At 36.6% G+C, this 14,394-nt stretch overlaps 1 protein-coding gene across 1 annotated transcript in view; it reads right to left on the bottom strand.

Moving 5' to 3' along the window:
* The window catches only part of LOC123179782 (gamma-gliadin-like), a 1,253-nt gene extending 904 nt beyond the window's left edge, over positions 1-349 (bottom strand). Inside the window, exon 1 of the mRNA XM_044591660.1 lies at positions 1-349. Coding sequence (XP_044447595.1) covers positions 1-349 — 349 coding nt within the window.
* Positions 350-14,394: the final 14,045 nt, after the last annotated feature.

Here is a 14,394-nt window from a genome sequence, read left to right as displayed (position 1 = left end):
GCCAGGGAAATGGTTGTTGCGGCTGTGGAAAAGGTTGTTGTGGTTGTTGGGGTTGCTGGGGGAATGGTTGTTGTGGTTGTAGGGGGGTCGGTTGTTGGGGCTGGGTAAATGGTTGTTGTGATTGCTGGGGAAATTGTGGTTGGGGTGTGGGAAATGGTTGTTGCGATGGATATGGTTGCTGTGATGGATATGGTTGTTGTGGATATGGTTGCTGTGGAAATGGTTGTTGTTGATGGGAAAATGATTGTTGAGGTGATTGTAGCTCTTTGTTGCTAGGGTTTAGCTGCCTAGCAGCAGTGGCGATGTTCATCGCCATGGCAAGGAGGACAAAGATGAGGAAGGTCTTCATGTTTGATTTGTGGTTACTACTGCTTGCTTGCCTTTGATGCTTGTGGTCTAGGTGTGTGAAGTTTGGATGATGGAAGGTGTCCTTGGTGGTGCATGTGTATTTATAGTTTTCATGGCATGGCTTGCTTTCATCTTTGCACTCGCTTTTTGAAAAAGTGCATCAATGCTTGTCCAACTAATCATTTGGTTTGTTGTGTTTGGTGCAGCTACTTACTAGCGAGATTTTGGATTTTCATGATAGTTGCTTTTTGTTGAAATCATCTGGTTGTAAGGAATGTTGGATAATGACCAATGACTCATCTTCTTCACTTTACACCGCAAACATTGATCTAGATTATGTCCCTTTTTGAAATTTAGTTTGTGAAGCTCTACATGTTGTTAGGCTTATCCATATTGGCATAGCTTGAGTGGAACTAAGTTTGTAAGCTTGTGTGCGTCATTATGATGTATCACACTATTAATGTGACGATTCTTTTAGAAATTATCTTTCCAAAACTAACTTTATGTTTTTTTTGCCCAATATGATTCTAAGACGGATAACCAAACATGACTCATCAAATAACAAGATAAACCGAGTAGCAAGTTGGGGGTTATAAGTTATAACATGGACTTTTCTCTAAGATACACCATCTTGTCTTGCATGCTCTATGGATTTGAAAAGCATCTACTAATTTAGATGCAATTGAAACAAAAGTAGACCAGAAAGATAAGCAATGAAATGGGAATACTATTATGTGAAGCTCTACATGTCTGGTAAGCAGTAAGATACTGGATACATCTATATCTTCAATCCTGACAGATTTTCTCATCCCTATCAACTCTTTATTGGCTGCTTTTATTGTAGTCATCCCTTAAATAAAAATCACTTAAAGATAAGTTTGGGAGCTAGTACCAGCATCTATCATGTACAAGATAGAAAACTAAGGCACATATAGTAGTCTATTGACCATATTTAATTTCTTGTGATGTGAAAGCATGTGGAGTATAAGTTGGTTAAATATAAAGTTGTCCTTCATACCAGTAGGGAAAGAATATGCAGTATAAAGATTAGAGCATTGGATTAATATGCTATTAAATGCTACAGGATAATCGACAGTTCAAGTTAAGAACAACAATAGCATTCCAACTTTTGTCTTGTGCAAGTTAAGAACATGCTAACAAAGTAACCTAAGAAAATAAGTGCAAAACCTTCACCTATAAGGAAATTTTGAAACTACACAAAATGACCTATTGTAAAGAAGGAAAAAATCTAAAGGTGAATGAAAGAACGTTAAGTACATTCAGGATTCGTTTATGCCTTCGTGGATAACCTTTTAGATGGCGACTTGTCAACGTTGATGTGTGTCGGCATGGAACAAGGACAAGAAGACGTCGTTGCATCGTACTTTGGGAATTTCATCAAACTGGTTGTGTGCGGGAACAAATATTTGTTCGCCTCCCTGCTCAAATCTCTCTTCATGTCACTGAATCCGACACTCCACCTACCAAAATCTGCTGCAAGCCAGGGACAATCAACAGGTTTCTCCGCCCGTAGCATCTATCCCCAAAAGAAGTTCAGACTATAGTCTTTTAGTTCAAAATTTTGTAATAACAAGCACTACTAGGTTGCTTTTTTTTGTACGTCTTCATTCTGTACAACCCATGGAACTAAAAATGCATTGGTCATTCTTGGTCTATACAACCAATGCAACCAAAAATGCATTGGGCTTTTCTTTGTACATCTTCAGGTTCTACAACCAATGCAACAAAAAATCCATTGGGCAGTCTTCCATTCTAGTCGGGCACCAATAGTTAAACGAGGAGCTAAACAATGTTGGAGTCTAAAACTACATACAATCATGAAGCAGAGAGAGGCGACTTGGAAGCTGTGCTCCTGTGAGCTCGTATTTTTGAAGAAAAAAAGTAATATTTGTATTTTGAAGTGGAAAAAAATCCTAAAAAGGGATGTTTTGCGGGTTATAACTTACTATTTTTGAGTCCTGGGCTGGAGGAAGGTCGTCAAAAATCAATGTGTTTTCCCATTCATGCATGTTTCTTGGGTTATAGGTCACGCTTTTGGTGTCCTAGGGAGATCACTTCCCCTGTCAAGAACATTAGGTGATGATTTTTAGCAAAACTCATTGTTTTAGCCTAACTAGTTTCGAGGATTGGTGGACGAGATTATCATGGAACAAAGTGACAACCTTCCTTTTCTTCGTGCCTAATATAAACTTAGCAGTCAGCTAAAAGTAACTAGCGATATCACAGAATATTTTTTGTCAAAAGTAGATACCACTTCAGGATTCAACTCGGTTAGTTCAATCACAGACATGTTAAGAGCAGGATTTATAACTGCATAGGGAACATCTCCTTTTATCGCCCACTATCTGTCTGTGCACTTTGGTTTTCCCGTAGCAGCACACAAAGCACTTTGTTAGTACCAATAATGTGTGCCAACTCTACATATTAATCATCTTGAATTCTTCTACTGATGTCGAACAATGTTATATCTTGAATTCTTCTAACGAGTTCGGATTAGACTACATGGGCAATTTATCTGGTCCCTGAGATGCAAGGTCGATGAACAATCGCTTCGTCTTATGACGAGGGATTGTTTTTGCCTAAGAAACCAATACATGTAACTTCGACTCCAGATTAATAAATGGTAAAACCCAAATAAATTAGATACCATTTACTTTTGTATGCATTTAAACTTTTGATACATATGAGCTTGTTAAGATGTTTGCATAAACACCATGGTGATTTGAAGCAAAACAAAGTAAACTTGAACCGCTTGAGCCACTGACTTAATAAGAGCCTCCTTTCCCGTGGCAGAGATTGTTTTTATTATATCCACTCACTTTGGCCCATAGTTTGTCTTTGAGATACTTACCCAAATATTTCTCATTTAGTGTTTCTACTTGGACACTGAGACCACCTTTGACCTCATTTTTGACATTCTCTGTACAATCCTTGCTGAGAAACACTAAAGGCTTCCTATTTATTTATTCTTTGACCTAAAACTTGATCGTGTCATGTTTACTTATTCTCCAGCCGATGAATATGCAAGCTTCGTTGCGTCTTGCCTTGGTCTTGCACTGCTTGCAGCACAATACGCCTGTGGAACTGCCGTTCCGAGTTCAGAGTGTCAAAGGTGGTGTGACGATGTTGAGATACCATACCCGTTCGGTAGTGATTCGGGTTGATCATTCAGAGAAGACTTTGACAATAGCTGCAAGGACAAGATTGCATTAAGGAGCCTTTCAAGTACACCTCAGAGGTGCTCAGCATCTTCTTGATGAACAACATGGTCCTAGTGTTGAATAATATCATATGGGTAGTGCTACAACAACTCCACCACAAGCATGGAGGAATTTAGCAAATTCCATCAGTACTAGGAAAAAGCCTAGTAGCAACGCGGGGTAAAGGACTACTAGTAGCGCGGGTGCCCGCGCTACTACTAGGGCGCTACAGCTAACTGGTAGTAGTAGCGCGGGTGCCACCCTGCGCTACTACTACGTCTGTTAGTATAGTAGCGCGGATGTCACCCGCACTACTACTAGTTATCTGTAGCCCGGGTCTGGACCCCGCGCTACTACTAACTAATTAGGAATTAAAAAAATAAATTCCATCCATGGTTGCTGCTGCTGGGCGTCATCGTCCTCTCCGTCCATGGCTGATGCTGGTCCTGGAGGGGATGAAGTCGTCCATGGTGATGGTACTTCCTCACCCAAATCGTCCCCACACCTCTCCTATGCTACTGCTACAAAATAAGAGAAAACGATTAGAAGAGGAAGAGAGATATTGAGAGGAGTAGAAGGAACAACTGACCGGTGGCCGCCGGAGTTGGAGCTGATGCCCGAAACCCTAGACAATGCCTGGTGACCTGTTGCTTCTTTTCCTGGGACCTCATGTCCTCACAAGGCCATGTCTCGGCGAGGAAGTGCAAGTGGTTGCGTGGCAGATCTGTCCATCGCCATTGGTGGCGCTCTGCTGGATCTCCCTCTCCTTCCAGCACCGGAGAAGTAGGCGAAGGTGAGGGGGCGAGCGTAAGTCAGTGGCCCAAACTTTTTATATAGATGAGCTTCTTAAGATGCTCGCATAATCCCCGTGGTAATTTGAAGCAAGACATAGAGTAAACTAGAACTGCTTGAGCCACTGACTTAATGAGAACCTCCTTTCCCGTAGGAGATATCATTTTTTCAATCCATCCATTCACTTTGGCCCATAGTATGTCTTTGAGATACTTAAAAGCACTAGATTAGAATTACCAATATCATACGGCAAACCCAAATATTTCTCATTTAGTGTTTCTGTTGGACACTGAGAACACCTTTGACATGATATCTAACATTCTCTGCACAACCCTTGCTGAGAAACACTGAAGACTTGCTATTATTTATTCTTTGACCTGATACTTGGCAATAGGTTTGACACATTTGTCGCCCCTGAACCATTTGCCATGAAAAACAGCAGGCTGTCATCTGCAAATAACAAGTGGTTAACTGATGCCACCAAAGGAGCTACTTGGATTCCAGTAAACTGGGATGACTAGTCTCTAGATTTGAGGAGGCCCGAAAGGCCATATACTGCTAACAGGAAAATCAAGGTGAATTGGATCTCGCTGCCGAATACCACGGGTAGGTTTGAGCTCATCAAGTTTCTTGCTCTTGAATAAAATTGAATAAGATACAGAAGCTACCATGCTCATTTCTATGGAGAGGCCCATTTAACAGAGAATCCAAACTTGAGCTTTATCACCTCCAAATACGCCCATTCAACTCGATTATAAGCCTTCATCATATCCAATTTTAGAGTACAATGGCGATGTTACAATGACTTATTCCTTTTCATGAAATGTAAGCACTCGTAGGCCACCATTATATTGTCAGTGATAAGGCGACCCGGAACAGAAGCCGACTATTCACTCAATATTATCTCCGGAAGGGCCCCTTTTAGCCGGTTAGCCAGAACTTTGGGTGCTATTTGTAAAGTAAGTTGCATAGGCTAATACGACAGAACTGGCTTAGGAAAGTACCATTTTGTACCTCATCACTATCCTCGCCTTCTACAATACAAAGGACAACCCTTGTTACCTCTTGGCCGCAAATATCCCAATGTTTCTCAAAGAAATGTTCAGAGAATCCGTCCGGGCCCAAGGCCTTCATGCGGAACATTTGAAACAATACAATTTAAACCTCGTTGTAGAATACTTAGCGTCAAGGAAGGCATTCATCGCATCACTGACCTTTACTGGAACCAAGTCAAGAACGTCATGCATATTAGAAACAGTCTTAGAAGTGAAAAGCTCCGAGTAAAACTATGTTGTGATCTCTTCCAATTCCTTAAGAACACTGATAACATCACATTAGGTTGCTACAATGTTTTGGTCAAATTATTTCGCCTTCTCATCGAAGCCCTTAAGTGAAAGAAGCATGTGGTCTTGTCCCCACTAATCAGCCACTTAGTCTGAGATCTAGTAGGGAAGATGAGTGACGGGCAAGTGGTTCGGAACAATTTCCTCTTATTCACTTCTAAAATAATTTTTCGGTTTTTGTCGTTCCTAAGCCAGGGATTTGATAAATATTCATAAATTTTTAAAATGTTCACCAATATTAAAAACATCATGATTTAAAAAAACCGTGATTTTTAAACAAAAACATAAATATGAAAATTGCCAATTTTTTATTTTAAAATAAGACCATGAATTTTAAAAGAATTTTCAAAATTTTGATAAATATCTGCGAATTTTACAAATTTGATGAATTTTAAAAACAAACCATAAAAAACGCTAGCAAGTTCGATCCTAAAATAATGCCTTGCCTTCTACTATGTGTGGCGTGCATGGACAGCCCGACCCGGATGCCCCAGACCGAAAACCCTACATCTGGGCCGGGCCCGGGCTCCATTTTTTGGCCCAAAGCCCAGCTCAAAAAGGCAAAAATGGTAAGAAATGTATACTTTATTCAAAATATAGGTATATTATATTATTTTAATATCTCAAATATAATTACTTCAATTGAAAAATGGCGTTGTTCATGTGTTTCTGGACGGGCCGAGCCAGGCTCATGCTTGGGATTTTTGCTTCGGGCTTTGACAAGCCTGGCCCGGGGTATGATCAGGTTCAGCATGGCCCAGTAACACACCCTTGTACAACATTTTGTTGCAGAGAGCAGCAAATATAATTTTCCCAATCTAATATTGCTCGCTATAAGTCTATATCTATATCTATACTTTTTTTCTATACTCCTACTAATAAAGCAAGGTGTGTTTCGCCAATTTTATCATCCGTTCACTGTCGAAAATAAATTCTATCCGAGGTGGTCCTAAATTCTTATGCATTCATCTGCTAAAAGAAAGGCTTTTCCGGAATTTCATACGTCGGCTTCGCTCTCTGGCCCAGTAAAGTCAGCCCACTTATTTTTTTGCCCATGCAGCCGCGAAAATTCTATTTTCCGCACAGGGCAACAAATAGTCGGCCCTTCGCACTGGAAAAGAAATAATGGGCTGGCCCATTTTTCTTTGTTTCTGTGTTATATTTCTCTTTTTATTCTCCTTCCCCTATTTCTTTTTTCACTTCCAAGTTTATTTTTCTTATAAAACTTATTTTATAAACACAAAATTCAGAAAAAAAAATACAGAATTAAAAAAAACAAATTATGGAAAATGTTCATAACTCGATTTTTTTTTGCTATTTAAAAAAAATTCAGAACTTGATTTTTTTTCCTTTTTCGGAAAATTTTATTTTTTTTAATTGTTAGATATTTCTAAAAAGAAAATGGCAATTTAAAAAGTGCTCCAAATTCGCAAAAAAACATGTTTTAGTGAAATTTTCACAACTCAAAATATTGTTAAAAGATACACATTTAAAAAATAGGGATTTTCAACACATGTTCCAGTTCTAAAAAAATGTTGACAAATTCAAATAATGTTCATATTTTTATTTAAAAAGCTCTTATTTTGAAAGTTTGTAAATTTTAAAAGATGTTCCTATTTCATATTTTGTTCATGTTTTTTTGAAAGTATACCTAATTTTCAGAAAACTGTTCAGGATTTAGAAAATGGTTCATGTTTCCTACGATATTCAGAAACTTCATACCTTAAAATCTCCTCGATTGAAGGAAAAATAGATTGAATAATTCATGGGCCTTCTCTGGTGTACGATGACGTAACAAAACACTTAAGTGCCCTCAATCAATGAATGAAAAAATAGCGGATTGATTACTTCACACCCGGCAAAACAAAGAAGCTAAATGTTCCCTTTTTACGTGCGCACAGGGTTTTGCTTGCACATTTAATTCTCACTAACTTCTAATGCATACTAATTTTTCTCCCATTGCAAAGCACGGGCATATGTGCTACTTTTTACTAATAAAGTAAGCTGCGTTTCTCCGACTTTTTTTTCATCCGTTTACCTTCAAAAAATTTGTTTTATCTCAGGTGGTACTAAATTTTTTTTGCGTCCATCTGCTAGAAAAAGGAAAAACAGTTTTGTGAAAAAATTCGTACGTGGGCCGCGCGCGCTGTGGCCCAGCGAAGCCGGCCCAGTTATTTCCAGCCGATGCAGCTGAGAATCATTATTTACCGTGTGGGACGGCAAATACACAAAGTTTCGCATAGGGCGCCCAATATTTGTTTTTTCTCTAGTCTGTTTCTTTTTTTTCTTTTCCTTTCTCTTTTTCTTCTCTCTTTGCTTTTTCTTTTTTCCCTTTCAAGTTTATTTTTCTTTTCTCCTTTTTTCATAAATTAACTTTTTCAATTTTTCAGAATTTTAGTTTTGGATTAAATTTACGTAAAATCTTCATAAATTAAATTTTTTTCCCATTTTGAATAGTTTTTAAACTATAATTTTTTCTTCTTCTGCTTCCAAACTTTATTCAAAACTATAGAATAAAGTTCGCATATTAATTTTTTTTATGCTTTCCAAAATTGTTCGGTATTTTAAAAATATATTGAATTAAAAAATTGAATATTAATATTTTATTGAAATGTTCAAAAATTCAAAGTAATGTTTTTGTTTAAAAACATGTTTTTGAAAATTGTTTTCAATGTTCAAAACACGTTTTCATTTTCAAAAGAATTTCACGTATTCAAAATATGTTTGCTTTCTTATAATAGGTTCATGCTTTCAAAGAATGTGAATTTCGAAAAATTGTTCACATCTTAAAGAATAATCGAAATATCATAATTATTACTTTATTTTTTGAAAAATTTCAAGAAGAAACAGAAAAATAATAAATATTTTGAATGTTACGCTACAGTATATTCTTAAACGTTCGCGCCGGCTATTTGTTAGCATGAGCTGTTTGTTCGAGTGGCTAGCAGCACGTGGTCGAGTTTTTGAGGTCGTGAGTTTGATCCTTCAACTTAGTGGTTGTTTTGGATTTTTATTCACGCCTTACAAATACAAGTCGTTTTGGTACCTGCCAGCGGCCTGGCCAGACTCAATCCGACGTGCTATTTGACGATAAAAGAGAATATGTTGCTTGACTATAATTAAAAAAAATTGTGGGCACATGCCAATAAAAAAGGATATGCTGGTTTGGCTCTGATTAAAAAAAGTTGGCAAGTGAGCGTTGAAATAATTAAAGAGAATAAACCCTGGCAAAGTAGGGACTACCTGTTTACGTGCTTATTATATCAAAGAAACGGGATTTCCTGCAATTAGTACTTCATCCGGTTACACCATCATAGGAGAGAGTAGTCGAAGCAATTATGCCACGAAGGTCGCCGTGCTGCACAAAATGAGGAGGCAACCGCAACCTAGACACGGAGGCAGACTCGGAGAAAAAAAAGGCACAAGTTGGGTGGTGGCCACCACTTCACCAACCCCATCACTATTAAGAACTCGTGGGCCAAACATGATCTTGAGAACATCGCCGGGGAGACCCTTTGATGGACACATCAATTATCTCTCCTGATACTTCTCATAAAAAAATATCTCTCTAGTTCCAACGCACGGGCATATGTGCTCGTGATATATAAAATATGTTGTGCCAACGAGCACACGGGCTAGCACGACTCGGCCTGCTTCTATGTCATACCGGAGTCCAAACACTCGACTGGAGGGTCCAACCTTAGCGACAGAGTCTTCTTTTGCTGGGAGAATCTATATATCCGCGAGTGTTATATCTCGCATCTGGTTTACGGGCAGTGCACCTAACCACAAGGCTTTGCCTTACATTCATGACAGAGTAGTAAAGCTAGTTTGTTTAAGTCCACACGAGTCGAGGTTTTCAATGTTTCTTCTCCATTTTTCCATTTTTTATTTTTGTTTTTATATTTATTTTATTTGTTCTTCTTCATTCTTTTTTTGCATTTTGTTTCTTTATTTTTTTCATTTTCTTTTTTCGGTATTCTTTGTTCTTTTGGTTATTATTTCCACATTTTTTGTATATGTCAACAACATTTTTCTAATACACGTCTAACATTTTTTTTCAATGTAAGCTAAACATTTTTGTAATACATATTCAATACTTTTCTATACACATTTTTTAAAATGCTTGACTAAAATTTTTAAATACAAAATTAATACTTATTGAATACATGTTCAACATTTTTCTATACATTTTTAACATTTTAAAAATGCTTGATTAACAGTTTTCAAAAAAAAGGTTCATATCTTTTAATACATGGTCAACAATTTGTTAATACATGATGGATAATTTTCCTATAGACGTTCAACAATGCTTGATTAACATTTTTCAAATTTTTGTTCACCATTTTCAAATACATGTTCAACATTTTCCGAATGCTTGTTCAACATTTTTTAAATGCTTGCTTAACATTTTTCAAATATTTATTCAACATTTTTTCGAATGCTTGATTAATATTTTTCATATACTTGTTCAACATTTTTCGAATAATTACTCAATATTTTCCAAATGCTTGATTATATTTTTAAAAAATTGTTCAACATGTTCCAAATACTTGTCCAACATTTTTCCAATGCTTGATTAACATTTTGTTCAAATAAGTTTTCAAAATTTTTCAAATATTTATTGAACATTTTCCAAATGTTTTTTGTGGAGTATTTTTTGTACTATATAAAAAGTATTTTAAAGTATAAAAAAATTACAAATATAAAACAATAACGAAAACATAAAACATAAAATAACAGAAAAACAGGTTATGCCCTCGTTCCCGCAAGGGCCGGCCCATGTTGCTTGCCTCTTCAGCGAGTCGGAAGTTACGCTCGCTGAAGGCGAGGTATAGGAGTGCCGCTGTATATCTCGCAAATGATAGATCTCGCCTACACGTATCACCTGGCTGGGCCAAGCCAACAAGCTATGTGCGAGCTGTTTCAACCCACACAAGAATGTGTTTTAGGAACCTTATGCATGTTTTAGGTCAGAAAATAAATCCAAGCAAGTCCTCGTTATTTTTTAGCAAAAGATGTTGATGTAACATAAACAAGGAAATTAAAACTATCTTGAATGTTCCTAATGAATCGTTGAATGACAAGTACCTAGGAATGCCTTCTGACATTGCTACTTCAAAACTTTGGGCCTTCAAATATCTCAAGGATAGGCTGTGGAGCAAGGTTAAGGGATGGATCGAAAAAACATTGTCTTTCACCAGTAAGGAAGTGTTGATCAAATCCGTTGCACAGGCAGTACCGGTCTGCTTAATGTCCTGTTTTAAGATCCCAAGAGGATTGTGTTAACACTTAAACAAACTCACCAGGCAGTTTTGGTAGGGCAGTAGAGAAGGAAAACGGAAGCCGAGCTGGGTTTTGTGGAAATCAATGACCCAGCCCAAGTTCATGGGGGGTCTGGGCTTTCGAGATTTTGAACTCTTTAACATGGCTTTGTTGGCACGTCACGCATGGCACCTTTTGCAGGACCCAGAGTCATTGTGTTCATGGTTACTTCGACCAGTTTATTTTCCACAGGGTTCTATCTTAACGGCGGAATTGGGCAACCATCCGTCACAAGTGTAGATGGCTATCATAGAAGTGTCTTGCGCTAGGGCCTTATCAGGCGAATTGGCAATGGCGAAACAACTCATATTTGGGATCAAATTTGGCTACCGAGAAACACAATGATGAGGTGGATTGTCTGCTTAGGAGATAACCCTCCTACAATGGTGAGTGAGTTAATCGACATCTCCAATGCGTCATCGAGAAGGGGCGTGATTGATAACTTTTTTGGGCAAGCGATGCTCAAGTCATTCTAAGTATTCCACTATGCATAAGAAACATGGCGGACTTCTGGCCTGATTTAGTGAAAAAAGAGGAAACTTTTCGGTGCGGTCGGCCTACCGTATGTTGGTTGATATGAAGAGGCGAAGGGAGGACTGGTTAGAAGGCAGTGGGGGCCGATCAGATATTGATGTGGAAGCAAAGTCGTGGTTATCTTTATGGTCTGTTGATGTCCCTGGAAAAATTCGAAACTTACTTTGGCGTTTTGGCAAAGCAATCAATACCTACGAAAGATGTGTGTCACAAAAGAAATATGCCGGATGATGATAAATATCAGATGTGTGGAGCTGAAGATTCGTGGAGACATTCTCTCGTTGAGTGTTCTGCATCACGTTGTGTTTGGGCCCTAGCCGATGTAGATATGGTTGATCATCTCCAGTCAGTCAAGGAACCGAATGCCAAGAAATGGATTTTCTCAATGATTGATGATCTACCACATGCAAAACTGGTCAAAAAAATTGTTACTTTATGGGCTATATGGTCAGCGAGAAGAAAATTGATCCACCAGGGAATTATGCAAAGCCCGCACGCCAGACATTCCTTCATTGAAAGGTATATTGCATAATTGGAAACTATCAAGGCACCTTCATTGAAAGTAGATTTAAGAACAAAGAAGCTCATAGTTTGGTTAAGTTTTCCAGCTCTTTAGAGGCGGGTCGCCACTTGTGGAGTGCCCCATCACACAATTGTTATTCTTGTAAACATCGTGATTGATTAATAAAGAGGTTTTACCACTAAAAAAATTGCATGTGTTAGGAAGGTCTCACGTTATCTTCTGATTTTTGGTTTCCTATATTTCTATATCTACTTCATTTGCTTTCTTTATATCTTTTATAATCGTTTTTCTCTTCTTCTTTTATGGATTTTGCTTTATTTCAAACACATGTCGAATTTTTTAAAATACACATTGAACATTTTTAGTATACACGTTGAATATTTTTCAGATACCCGGTAAACATTTTTTGAACACATGACCAATATTGATCCAAATACAGGTTGAACATTTTAGTAAAATGAACTTTACCTTGCAAACATTTTTAAACACACGTTGAACATTTTTCAAAAATGTTATAAACATTTCTTTAAAACGTGTGAATAGTTTCTTAATTGTTTACCAACATTTTTCTCAATGATAAAAAGATTTTATTTACATGTTATAAATATTTTATAAAAAGTTGAATAATGCTATAGATTTCCTGCACATTTTCGAAAATTGCATGAACATATTTAAATGTGCAAAAAAATAAATTTCATAAAGAGAAAAAATAAATGGTACGGATACTTTTTAAAATTAGGTGAATTTTTTTTTTACATTTTCATGAACAGTTTTCAGAAATGTCATGAACATGTATTAAACAATTGAACCTTTTTTAAGACACAAACATATTTTTATAGGCGTGAATATTTTTTCAAAATTGTGTTATAATTTCTTACATTTCATGGACATTTCTTTAATACATGTTTAAATTTTCTGGAAAAACTATTTAAAGTAATTTTTTAAATATAGTTTTTTGATATTTCAATATATAAACAAAAGAAAAAAAATCAAAAAAGAATAAGAAATTAACAATTACCAGGTCACCCACTGTAGACCCTCATTTAGGCGAGGCGAATGCCTATGTCTTAATAAGGCGAGGCGCCATCCATATCTCGCTTGGAGCGAGCAGTACACACGCCTTAAATATATACATTTAAAGTATTTGTATTTTAAATATTTAATAAATATATTTGTATGTATTGAAATGTTTATCAGGTATTCAAGAAATATTTATCAGGTATTAAAATGGTTTATTCTGTTTGGAAAATAGGATAATTTTGATATCTATTTTTAGTAATAGAAAATAATAAGATGCACAGATACAAAACTAAAAAGATAAAATAAGATTATCAAGGTATCAACATGTGGCTGGGAGTGCCCCATCACACAATTGTTATTCTTGTAAACCTCGTGATTGATTAATAAAGAGGTTTTACCACTAAAAAAATTGCATGTTTTAGGAAGGTCTCATGTTATTTTCTGATTTTTGGTTTTCTATATTTCTATATCTACTTCATTTGCTTTCTTTATATCTTTTATAATCATTTTTCTCTTCTTCTTTTATGGATTTTGCTTTATTTCAAATACATGTCAAATTTTTTTAAATACGCATTGAACATTTTTAATATACACGCTGAACATTTTCAGATACCCGTTAAACATTTTTTTGAACGCATGACCAATATTGATCCAAATACAAGTTCAATATTTTTTTAAACATTTATCGGGTATTAAAACGGTTTATTCTGTTTGAAAAATAGGATAATTTTGATATCTATTTTTAGTAATAAAAAATAATAAGATGCAGAGATACAAAACTAAAAAAGATAAAATAAGATTTAAAATAGAGCAAGTGAAAAAGGTTATAAATTGAAGAAAGTTTTCTACCCCAAAAAGGGTTTTTTTTTGTTCTGGCAAACTTGAAAAACCATTGCGAACTGATAAAAAAATGCTTTTCAAAAAAAATCTTTATATACTGTTCATTTTTTTGAAAGAAGTAGAAAAAAGAATTGGACAAAAGAAAAGCAGGAATAAGGGAACCAGAAGGAATAGCGAAAACCGGACAAAACCCCGGTTCCTAGAAAAAACTGCAATAAAAACCAATGTAAGATGCACAAAATAATCGATGAAGAAAACCAAACCGTATTGCGCCAGCCCGTGTTTGGTGCGGTTGTAGGCGAGCATGACCACGGACTCGCACTAGGCCAGATAAGAAGGACCTTGATAAGTGTCACACTTGTGGCATGAACGCATGGCAACTTCGAACATTTATTTGGCAAGTTTAGTGACGCAAGCAGGGGCGGAGAGGGGGTAGACCCCCCCCCCC

The sequence above is a fragment of the Triticum aestivum genome, chromosome 1D (assembly GCF_018294505.1).
Source record: "Triticum aestivum cultivar Chinese Spring chromosome 1D, IWGSC CS RefSeq v2.1, whole genome shotgun sequence".
NCBI classification, from domain to species: domain Eukaryota; kingdom Viridiplantae; phylum Streptophyta; class Magnoliopsida; order Poales; family Poaceae; genus Triticum; species Triticum aestivum.
Note: the sequence above shows the minus strand (reverse complement) of the source record. Positions and strands in the feature narration are given on the sequence as shown.